The sequence below is a fragment of the Neolamprologus brichardi genome, chromosome 12 (assembly GCF_056152115.1).
Source record: "Neolamprologus brichardi isolate AB-2024 chromosome 12, ASM5615211v1, whole genome shotgun sequence".
Lineage (NCBI taxonomy): Eukaryota > Metazoa > Chordata > Actinopteri > Cichliformes > Cichlidae > Neolamprologus > Neolamprologus brichardi.
In genome coordinates this window covers 37,571,009-37,582,954 of record NC_142115.1, presented here as the reverse complement: position 1 = coordinate 37,582,954, position 11,946 = coordinate 37,571,009, and the positions used below count along the sequence as shown (strand labels likewise).

At 40.3% G+C, this 11,946-nt stretch overlaps 1 protein-coding gene across 1 annotated transcript in view; it reads right to left on the bottom strand.

The window, feature by feature from the left end:
• Positions 1-1,340: 1,340 nt before the first annotated feature.
• The window catches only part of LOC102794592 (protein mono-ADP-ribosyltransferase PARP14-like), a 34,687-nt gene continuing 24,081 nt past the window's right edge, over positions 1,341-11,946 (bottom strand). The window contains exons 16-23 of the mRNA XM_087849547.1: positions 11,362-11,544; positions 10,807-11,010; positions 9,846-9,970; positions 7,172-7,407; positions 6,822-7,090; positions 6,402-6,547; positions 4,825-4,999; positions 1,341-1,808 (exon numbers count right to left, since the gene is read on the bottom strand). Coding sequence (XP_087705673.1) covers positions 1,525-1,808; positions 4,825-4,999; positions 6,402-6,547; positions 6,822-7,090; positions 7,172-7,407; positions 9,846-9,970; positions 10,807-11,010; positions 11,362-11,544 — 1,622 coding nt within the window. The 3' untranslated portion in view covers positions 1,341-1,524. The remainder of the gene's footprint in view (positions 1,809-4,824; positions 5,000-6,401; positions 6,548-6,821; positions 7,091-7,171; positions 7,408-9,845; positions 9,971-10,806; positions 11,011-11,361; positions 11,545-11,946) is intronic.

Below are 11,946 nucleotides of genomic sequence, written 5' to 3'. Positions count from 1 at the left end.
ATTTTAACTACTTTTGATGTTTCCTCCACATTTTACCTTTAAAAACTATTTATTTGCCTTCTTTGGTATCATCAGCACAACCTCACGTGTCTGAATTTACCGTTATATTTTCATTATATTTTTTACTGTAACAACCACAAACATGTTTATTGAATCATATTTCTTAACTTTAAATACAAATATAAATTGTCAATTTTAAAATCATATGCACAAGTTTTACAAACAACAAAGTTATTTGCAGCCATTTACCTTTTACCCTTTTTAAAATAACCATTTCAAACTATTTACAGAACAATCAGCTGTTCTTCAATAAGATGCCACAAATTATTTGTGCCACTCCAAATATTTCTGTCCACTATAAAGGAGAACATAACAGCCTGATACCTGCAGGTCTGACAACAGCAGGTGCATCACTCCTGTTTCTACCTGGAGACAGCAGTCGCCTCATTGTTCTGACACACAACACAAAACTATCCACAACACTACACACTAACACACAAGACAACACATTAACTACACACTACAAACACGCGTTTTTAGTGAAACATAATCCCTCCAGAAAGGCAGGAAAAGCCCGGAAACTTACTTTAAAACTAAATATGTTCCCTAAAACGGTGACAGAGCTACAGACCCATGACAGCCTTGCCCAGTTAGTTAGCAGCTACTACTTGTGCAGTTAATAAAAGGACAGGTAATGGTTGTCACGCTGTTGCACACGCAGCACGCTCGTTTGTTTCAGCTTGTCAGTTGCCACAAGACAGCTTATCAACGTGTACATAATAAGCTAATGCTCCTGTGTGCTGTACACTACAGTGTACGCTGTACACCTACTTACTGGTTTTGTTGCATCAGTCTGTGTCTCTGAGTTAACTTGTGTTTCTCCTACAGCTCCGGACCGCAAAAAATGCGCGTGCTCTTTGTGAGCTCGTTCCCGGCTCGTAACCAGCGCGTTCTGCCGTCAAGGGCGATCATTGGTTAAATGTGATCATGTGACTGATGCAAGCCAGATCCTTTTATTTAGCAAAACTGTGATTAATAGTTAAATATTATTGTTGAGGGGCACAGACAGGACTCCGCACGCACACACACATTAAAAAAAAATAATAATATTTTTTTTCTTAAAAAGTTGCCTCAACAAAAGGGCACTTTGGGCACCCATCAGGAAAGGGGCGGGTGCTCAAGCCCCTCTAGCCCCCCCTCTGCACGTGCCTGCTGGGTGACCTAAAGGGAATGGGAATGGCAGCAGGAGACAATTTAAACTGGATTTTACTTTTACGATTCTCCGATTATTGTTCACATTAAAGAAATAACAAAGAAGAGAATCACTGGAATTTATTTCAGTGTTAGTTTAATATTCCTTTAAAATGTGCTTCATTATATTTAAAATATAATGTGACAACAGCAAATGGAAACAGACAAACAATATTTTATATAATTTGTAATTTTATAGAATGAACAGTCAGAACAAACATAAGAGGAAAGGTTATTATTTTTTTCTCAGAAATGTTGCACAGTGGTGGCAGCTCATGTAAATGTTATAAGGTATTCTGGGTAGGCCTGGATATCATTGAAGACCACAAACATGCTTGGATTCGACATGTTATCTGTGACGCTGTCATAGAGGTCTGAAGCGCTCCCAGATTTGGCTGGAGGGGTGATCATGCCTTGTTGTCCTTGGATGTAGTCTCCAACAAGAACCTTGGCCTGGTACATGCGCTTGTGTCCACTGGCGTCAGGGCTGGCGTAGCCTTGTGCTGAATAGTTTGGGTTCACAGCAAAGTAAGAACCTTTGCCGATTACTGCACCTACTGACAGAGTGAATAGATAAAGAGATTTAGTCAAAGATGGTCGACAAAAGCTTTTTTTAAGTGAACGCTGCTCCACAGCTGTGGTCTCTGTCAGGTATGTATCATGTATGTCATTAGAGTGCTTAACTATCAGTTTGGAGGTAGAGGGTAAAAAAAAGTTGTGACTTGTTTCTGGTAGCCTAGGTGTAGCCGGGAACATCAGCCCTAAATGTTGGTTAAAAAAAAAAGGTTTGTGCCTGTTCTTCTAAAGAATATGTAGCTAGATCTGACTGAGCAATTTGAAAATCTGTCGTGAAACATGGGATGTTTTATTTCTCCAACAACCAGTGAAAGTGTCATCCATTGATTAATAAACTACTGACTGTAAATAATCTAAATAAAACATGCCAAAAAATAAAACATGGAAATCAGCATAATAACTGCTGAGGAACATCTGACTGGACTACAGGGTTGAGCCAGCAAAAGACAAGACAGCAGAAAATGTCTCTCACTGACTCAAGCTATAACTGAGCAGCAGCAGTGGAAGAAAACACAAGGAAAAAAACAGAAACAGAAATAACGCGAGTGTTTTTGTTTAACATAATGGAAAAGTTGTTGAAGTGACAAGCAAACAGTAAACGGCTAATAGCAAACATGCATCTCCAGAAATATGATTCATGGCATGTCACAAATTTATCAAATCATCATTTAGCCTGGAGAAATAGTTTTTTTTCTTCATAAGAAAACCCTCCGGAAAGCCAGAACATCTTATTACTCATCACTGATTGAAGAAAATAAGAACAACCCCAGGTTTCTCTTCAGCACTGTAGCCAGGCTGACAAACAGTCAGAGCTCTTTTGAGCCAACCATCCCTTTAACGGTAACTAGTAATGACTTCATTTAATAACTTAATATTCACTTAGACTCTTTTTCTCCAATTGATCTTTCTGAGTTAACTTCAATAATTACTTCCTCCAAACCATCAACGTGTCTTTTAGACCCCATTCCTACAAAACTGCTCAAAGAAGTCCTGCCATTAATTAATGCTTCAATCTTAAATATGATCAACCTATCTCTAATAATCAGCTATGTACCACAGGCCTTCAAGGTGGCTGCAGTTAAACCTTTACTCAAAAAGCATCTCTAGAACCAGCAGTCTTAGCTAATTATAGGCCAATCTCCAACCTTCCTTTCATATCAAACATCCTTGAAAGAGTAGTTGTCAAACAGCTAACAGATCATCTGCAGAGGAATGGTTTATTTGAAGAGTTTCAGTCAGGTTTCAGAGCTCATCACAGCACAGAAACAGCTTTAGTGAAGGTTACAAATGATCTTCTTATGGCCTCTGACAGTGGACTCATCTCTGTGCTTGTCCTTCTTGACCTCAGTGCAGCATTCGATACTGTCGACCATAATATCCTATTAGAGCGATTAGAACATGCTGTAGGTATTACAGGTACTGTGCTGCAGTGGTTTGTATCATATCTATCTAATAGACTCCAGTTTGTGCATGTAAATGGAGAGTCCTCTTCACACACTGAGGTTAATTATGGAGTTCCACAGGGTTCAGTGCTAGGACCAATTCTGTTTACATTATACATGCTTCCCCTAGGCAGCATCATTAGAAGACATAGCATACATTTACACTGCTATGCAGATGACACCCAGCTCTATCTGTCCATGAAGCCAGATAACACACACCAATTAGTTAAACTGCAGGAATGTCTTAAAGACATAAAGACCTGGATGGCCGCTAAATTTCTGCTTCTTAATTCAGATCAAACTGAGGTCATTGTACTCGGCCCTGAAAATCTTAGAAATATGGTATCTAAGCAGATTCTTACTCTGGATGGCATTACCTTGGCCTCCACTAACACTGTGAGTCACCTTGGAGTCATTTTTGACCAGGACATGTCCTTCAACGCACATATTAAACAAATATGTAAGACTGCTTTCTTCCATTTGTGCAACATCTCTAAAATTAGAAATATCCTGTCTCAGAGTGACGCTGAAAAACTAGTTCATGCATTTATTACTTCCAGGCTGGACGACTGTAATTCATTATTATCAGGAAGTCCTAAAAACTCCCTGAAAAGCCTTCAGCTAATCCAAAATGCTGCAGCAAGAGTACTGACAGGGACTAGAAAGAGAGAGCAGATTTCTCCTGTTTTGGCTTCCCTTCATTGGCTTCCTGTTAAATCCAGAATTGAATTCAAAATCCTGCTCCTCACATACAAGGTCTTAAATAATCAGGCCCCATCTTATCTTAATGACCTTGTAGTACCATATCACCCTATTAGAGCACTTCGCTCTCGCTCTGCAGGCCTACTTGTTGTTCCTAGAGTATTTAAAAGTAGAATGGGAGGGAGAGCCTTCAGTGATTCTCACGTATTGGGTTCTGTCACTTCTGCAGCTGGTCCGTCCACATTATTGTCACCCCAAAAACACTTCCTCTGTCAATTAAGAGTTGATTTCTTTTCTACTTTCACTTTGTTCTATTTAAATTCATTTGTGTTTCATTCAACTGCTGTTGTGCTTTGTTTTTTTTTTTACTTGCAGTGTTTGACCTTATAGGCCTCCTTATATTTTACTGCAACACACAAACCTGTTTTTTTGTTTTCTGTTTTTCTCCTACACAAGCAGGTGTTCAAAGTTAGCAGTCAATATTATTCTACTAGTAATAGATATGACATCTTCATGTTACCTAGCAACCATCTACCAATCTAACATCTTATGAAAGATTTGCTGATTTTATATTCACAATAATAACATGTAATTTAGCAAATACTGAATATATGGACTTTTGATATCTTTGACATCTCCAAATCATGATGTCAGTAGTATCAATATTCCCTCATTTCACACATTAACAGCAGAATTTTCTGCAATAACAAACTGAATGAATGAAAAGTTTACATTTTATATTATTGTTTCTGTTTGCACACATTATTTGTTACATATTTGGTATTATGGCGTCTGCTAATTGATATTACTGTTCTATAAGCAATCAATGTGCCGTGTGTGAGTGTTCAGGTACCGTTTGTTCCTGCGTAGCTGCGGTTGAAGCCTTTGTTGTTGATGAGATTGATAGATCCAGCCTTGGTGCCATGAAAAAGAAGCTTTTCGTTGTTTTTATGTTTATTCTTTGCCTCCATTTGCTTCTTCAAGATCTGGTAGTTCTGCCACAGTGTTGGATTTTGGACCCGTTCAATCTGCCAACACAATCCAAACACATTATTGCTTTTCATAGTTCTTACCTTCTTACCTCTGGTTATTTTGTCTAATGATGTGTGTATATAGATATTTATCTTTTTTGCTCAATCATGAAAACATTTCTTCCTTACTCCTTTTTACAAGCAGAAACCTCCACCTGGCTGTCTTTGTACATAGATGAACTTTGAAAGATTTCATCCATATGAAAGAGGTCTGCTGAGGCTGGCTCCAGCAGTTTCAGTCCCCATAGACCCATTTTAAATGTCCAAACTTTATAGCACAAATACATACGTTATGGTTATGGTTATGTTTTGGTCTCTATAGATAATCACTGCCTTCATACCAACTTTGGGGATGAGGAGGAACTTTTATATAACTTACTTGTTTGATTTATTTAAGGTCTAAAGTTTGCAAAGCTTCACCTCAGCTAACTGGAGTCAATAAAGTTTGTGTGTCTACCATGTGTGTGCAGTTGGAGCCTTTTGGAGCATTGTCCTATTATCTCACAAATAATATGGCTGAAGTTCTGTTAATTATTCTAACAGAGCTCCAGTTTTGGGCCACAGTGAAATGATAGGATTTCACTGTGGACTCAATGATTCCCATGATGCAATGAGTGTTTCTTTTCCAGTCACCTTTCTCACTCAACATGTGTTAATAGACCTCTGCATTGAATCATATCTGTTATTAACCTCTGTCTCTGTCTTCCTTCTCTCACCCCAACCAATCACAGCAGATGGCCCCGCCCCTCCCTGAGCCTGGTTCTGCTGGAGGTTTCTTCCTGTTAAAAGGGAGTTTTTCCTTCCCACTGTCGCCAAAGTGCTTGTTCATAGGGGTCATATGATTGTTGGGTTTTTCTCTGTACCTATTATTGTACGATCTATTGTGCAATATAAAGAGCTGTAAGGTGACTGTTGTTGTGATTTGGTGCTATATAAATAAAATTGAATTGAATTGAATAATTTAAGACTAATTAGTAGATATAAGAGGTTTGAGTCGAAGGCAGCTTGATTTCTTTTAGATGTTCTTGAAGATGTTTCACGTGTTATCCAAAAGGCATCTTAAGCTCTAAACTGAAGAGCTTTGACTTAAGCCTGTTAGCACACCATGGCCCGGATGACTGAAAACCTACACAGACATTAATTAGCAGGTATGTGTGTCTGTGTGACACACCTGTAATCAAGCTAGCTAGCATTAGCTACAAAAAAATCTTCAGTTATAAATGGTGAAGCTAAAACCAAAGCTTTAACCTCACAGCAGTGGCTGATTCCATGGTGACTTCATCCATCTTTTATGTACAGCATATGTAAAACATTCATTTACTATGGAGACTTTTACTAGCCAATTTTTTTAACCGTCACAGTCCTACAGTCTGCTCTGTGTATTTGGGACTGAACATACACTGATGATGTTAACACGAAGTCGATTCTTTGTCAGTTCCTGCTCCACGTCGTTGTATTCCTGAGATCCTTGAGTCAGAGCAAACAACTTCACAAGGTCTCCTTTCATGTCCTCCCAACAAGAAGGCAGAGGCAGAGCAGTGTCATCTGTAAAAATCATTGGAAGGGCTCAGTTCAAACTAACAGTGCATATGTACAACATGCTGTGATTAGAGTTTCAGTGGAAGATGTAACATGTGGTGGCTAAGGACTGTGATCACCTCTTCTGTTTCTCAGCTTGTTTTTTATATTTTTATTATAATTTTTTGTATTTTAACATTTTAAGGGAAGAAGTCAGAACTCACCGCTTAGTGTTCATTTAACCTGTTGCATTTTTCTGAGGTAAAACCTCCATAAAAGACAAAGTGCCTAGATGACTCACCCTTCATGTCTTTCCGAAAGAGCTCCATAGGAGGCCTCTTTGCTGAAAGTGCTTTTCTATGTCCTGGATCAGCGGTGTACGTTTCATTGTTGATCTTGATCTTCACCTTTTGTTTCTTCTCTAGAGCCTCCTCCAGTTTGAGGTTGGTGTAAATGTCAAACGGCACCATTGAACCACTGTGGTTTGGATACTGCCACTCTACCAGACTACTCACTAACAAAGCCTGTGTCTTTGAGTTCTCTGCCCTCTCCACCTTTCGGATGATGTCCCTGATGGTCATCAAATAGAAAAAGCAGTTAGCACTTTGCACTGAACATTCTTGAAATACATTTACGTCTCTGTTTGCTGACCTAAGTGCAGACTCAGCAGTGAACACGTCTCTGGTCAGACCCTCCAGATGGATCTCGGGGTCCTGGTCCTCTGCTCCTTTGTCCAGACGGATGCTGACCGTCAGTTTCCTCTGCAGAGCCTTCAGCTCCTCCATGTCAGCCTGTGACATCTGACTAATGAACGGGTCAGAGATGGTTTTCTGTGCCTGCTCGGCAACAATCAGGTCATTAATCCTTTTCTTGGCCTCACTCAAAGCCTGCAGGGTTGGAGAAATCGTGGTGCATTTTAGTTACAGGTATCGACACATTTTCCTAAACTCACAGAAATACAAAAGATTTATTCAGTGTTCTGGAACCATTTAATGTGCATCAGTCTGTCCAGTAATTCTACACAGGCTCTCTGACAGCAGCCAGATTTGTCTGTGAACAATGTCGTTCCAGTCTGGAGATGCCCTCGGTGAGAGGCCACGGGCAGGGGTGAGTCTACCTGCATCCCACTGGTTAGCTGCCTGTACGTTGTTTTTTTTTGAAAGGGTTTGTTCTCTGCACTTTCGGGTCGGGGAATGGGTCCTGTCGTTTGTACTTATATGCCAAATGACAGTTCAGAGTAACTGGTCCTCTTGGAGTCACTGAGCAGGGATCTTGAGGGTGCTCTATCTGAATTAAATTGAATCACAGTTTGTCCATAATGGACATCACGTTCGAATATAAGAATGTCTAGAGCACAGGATACCATAGCATACCATAAGATACCACAGATCGCAGGTTAAATGAGCACAAAGTGCAGAAATCAGGATACCATAGGTTGCAGGTCTATGATTGATTTTGTAATCATCAGATCTGCAGCCATATATTCTGGACACTTGGGTGAAGAGAGGAATTGAGCTTTCAGCTGATCACTACTTTTGGTGAGTTAGATCAGGTGGCAGGGGAGGATGCTGGACAGGCCTCGTGCACCCAAACCTATGGTGAAGGTGCAAGGTGTGCTGGGAGTGCATTGTAGAGGCCCTGATCCACGAGATCTACAACTCTCACCTCCAGCAGAACTTTGACAACATTCTCAGGGATGCTGGAACATTGAGTCCAAATGGACCGTGTTCCACATCTCCATCGCTGAGGCTGCTGTAAGGAGCTGTGGCTGCAAGGTGATTGGTGTCTGTCATGGTCGTAATCCCTTAACCAGATGGAGGACACTGGAGGTGAAAGGAACCATCAAGCTGAAGGAGTCCTATGAGACCTGGTTAGCCTGTGGGACTTGAGAGGCAGGTATTGCAGGCCAAGTAGAATGTGACTGAAAACATTGGGCGTGGGAGGAGTTTGGTAAGACCAGGGGAAAAGACTTTTGGTTCTGGGTATGCAACACAGGAGGGGACAGTGGTTGTCTAACCACACGGTATGTAGTGGGGGTGGGACACTGTTCACTTCAACTGAGGATCTAGTTGGGTGGGGGAAGGAATGCTTCGAGGCTCTTCTTAATCCCACTGACACATCTACTGTATAGGAAGCAGAGTCTTGGGACAAAGGGAGCTACTCACCAATCATGTAGGGCAAGGTCACTGAAATAGTAATGTGTTACAAACTAACTGCAATAGTATTGCATTTTTCAGCAGCTAAATTTATCACTCCACCATTTTCCTCCAATGCACACCGATGAAAGTGCTAACTGCAACATGAAGTTACAATTACAATATAACAATTATCTGCACATGAGTTGGATAGAAAATGTTTGAATGTTGAACATGTTTTTTTCTCCACTATCAGCTGATTTTAGTTTGTGTGGGAGGAGGAAAAAGATGGAACGGTACATCGATACAGATTTTGAAGAATGGAGATATGGACATTAGTTTTTGTTTTATTGCACAAAAGAGCAAGATCGTGGTGGTAAAGTGCAAACTGTGTTCAGGACAGAAACTACATTACACTGCTAACACAACTTTGGCTCTTTGCAGGCATCTGCACAGACAGTATGCTAACGCAAAGATCATATTGTGTGTCCACATCAGAATAGGGATTTGTGTTTGTCTGTGTTGCTGTAGCCTGAGCTTTATATTATTAACTGGTGGCAGTGCAGACATGTGAAGATTTACACATAGGCTGCAGCAAGATGCATTAAGCACAGAAGAGACAGGAAGAACAAAAATTATGCCTTGTTGGTGAACTAAAGGGCAGAATTCCTCATTAAAATTGTTGTGGGGGACACAGTTCATTTGGCATGTCAACTGTTTACCTTTCTGTAAAAGTCACTGTTTTTCAAAAACAACCTTTGCGAAAGTCTAGGGACTCTAAGTTTTTGTAAAAAGAGTTTTGTTTTAGACAAGAGGTCGGCAACCTTCAACATCAAATAAGCCATTTTAACCCCTCGAATACCGAATACTGGGAGAAAAAGAGCCGCACAGGCCTGAAACCTGAAAAAGGTTATGCCTGAAACATTTAACATTTTCTTAGGTTTATTTTTTCACCCAAAGCTTGTGGGAGCTACAGCTGAGGGAGCCGTCTTCTGTTTTAGACCACACAGGCTTTGATTTGTTTTGTTCTCTGATTAGCACAAAGATTTGCAGTGTGACTTTGGGCACGTTGGTCGATCCAGATTGCCTTGCTACAATAGGCAGGATATGTTTGATCGTTTTCCATCCATCCATGTTTGTGCAAAAAATGTAATATTGTTGGAGTAAAAAATAAACGAATAAATGCGTACCTTATTGTCGTCGGCACACAGCTGAAACACTGTGGGCTCAAACTCTTCCTTCTCCAGAACTAAGTCAACAGAGCTGGACTGATCCGACCCGGATACCAGACCTGACATGAACTGGCGGAATGATTCTGAAACAATAATAATATCCAACGTGAATCCATCAACATTTTATGTTATGATCAGAAGTTTCCAAACACTCATTGTGAGCATGAATGTCGGGTAATTTTGGCCTTTTAATGATTTCTTTTAACTGTTTTTTTCACAGCGTGAAGTGATTGTAGAGCAAACACATTTAATGACAAAAACTGGGTGTAATATGAATTTGTTTTTCATTTTCTCTAATCCACTCGTGGTCATAAGTATACACACAGGCCCAAATATTTACGTACACTCATTTAAATATTTTAATAAGTGGTGCTCAAGGTCCTGCAGTGTCTTCATGCCAATGATTAGTGAATGCAACCTTCTGACTGACCGAATACTCATTTTTATATTTTAGCATTTACTGTATCTTTCACCCATTCCTTCTGGCTATAGTTCATCTTATGTGTTTATGGAAGTGTGTAAAGCCCCAATTCCAAAAAACATAGAAAACAGATACTGAGACATTTTACAGTTTCATTAACATTATTAGTTTGTTTTGAAAGAAAGATTTTGAAAGAACACTCCCTATCAAATGCATCATTACCACAATGACCAGGAGGAAAATGTAAAACCTAATTTAAAAACACATCACAGATATGTAGAGACTTATATCTTCTGTATCGAACCACAGAGATGTACAGATAGTTAAATTATTTTACTCAAATTATTCTGAAATTTGATTTTGGTCAATAAAAGAGCAAAGCAGTCTTTTAGGAGAAATTTACTGGTATTTTTTAAGCCACCATGATCAAAATGAAATGGATAAGTAAATAATTCCCCATCTACAGTTGGGTTTCCCTACCAAACAACAGCAACATACCTTTGAATTTGCCAAAGACGCTCTTCTCCTCCACCGTCTCTCCCTGTCTCTTCTTCATGCTCATGTGGAAGTGGTTCAGCATGGCCGTCTGGAAGATCAGGATCTTCACGCTCTGAACAAACCTCGGCTGTTTCTTCCTCACAAACTCCACCACTGCATCCACCATGGCGTCAGCCACCGCTGAAGGGCTGGCCCCTCCCTGACCTGACAGCAGACAAGGACCAAGTGATGATGATGGTGATGATGAAAGGATGGAAAGAGGATGAAGAGTACACTTTGTGAAACTCAACCGCAACAATCTCACATCTGGCTGCAACATTCGTTACAGCTCGAAGATGAAAGAGTTGGACAAAACCAACAAACTGATGGTTCTGGTGTAATCTAACATCTCATGGACTCTGTAGAAGGGATCTGGCTAGTTGGTGTGTTTCAGCTTAATATTAATTTGGTTTGACACAAACTCTGATCAGACTTTTGCCACAGTTCCTCATGCAGTAATGACCTCTGCACTGCTGCACAGCAAATCAGTGAATACCATAAATAATATGTACAGACCTGTTCCCAGGGCTGGGAAGGCCACAGAGCTGAACTTGTTCTCCTCACAGAACTTCAGCACTGAGTAAACCATGTCTTTAATGTTTGCAGGGTCGTTCTGCCCGACGACGTGGATGATGTTCCTGCTGGGCAGCTGCCCGGCTGATGTCAGGATCATTGCATGAGGCTGAGCCATGGAGCTCACTGCAGAGAGGAAGCACATGAGGCTTATAACACAGTGAGGCAGAATTGGTATTTTCCAGTCCAAAGCTTTACACGTTTGAAATATTTTAAAAAGTATTCCAATCTGATCCATAATTATGAAATTCTATTTTTCACATCGGAACCTGAAATTTGGTAAAAGGTAACAGCAAGGTAGTGACTTTACAGTAAAGATATTGATCGATATTGATTGTTAGTCTAAGAGATGGGCCAAACACAGCTGTAGGGCTGTAGAAGTGCATCAACCCAGCAACAGGACTGGTATATGCGCCTTTGTGTGAGGAAGAGGAGCACTGTCAAAATCCTGCAAAATGACCTCCTGCAGGCTACTTGCACATGTTTCTATGCGAGTAGCTGTACAAACTGTGGAAACATTTCAGTAAA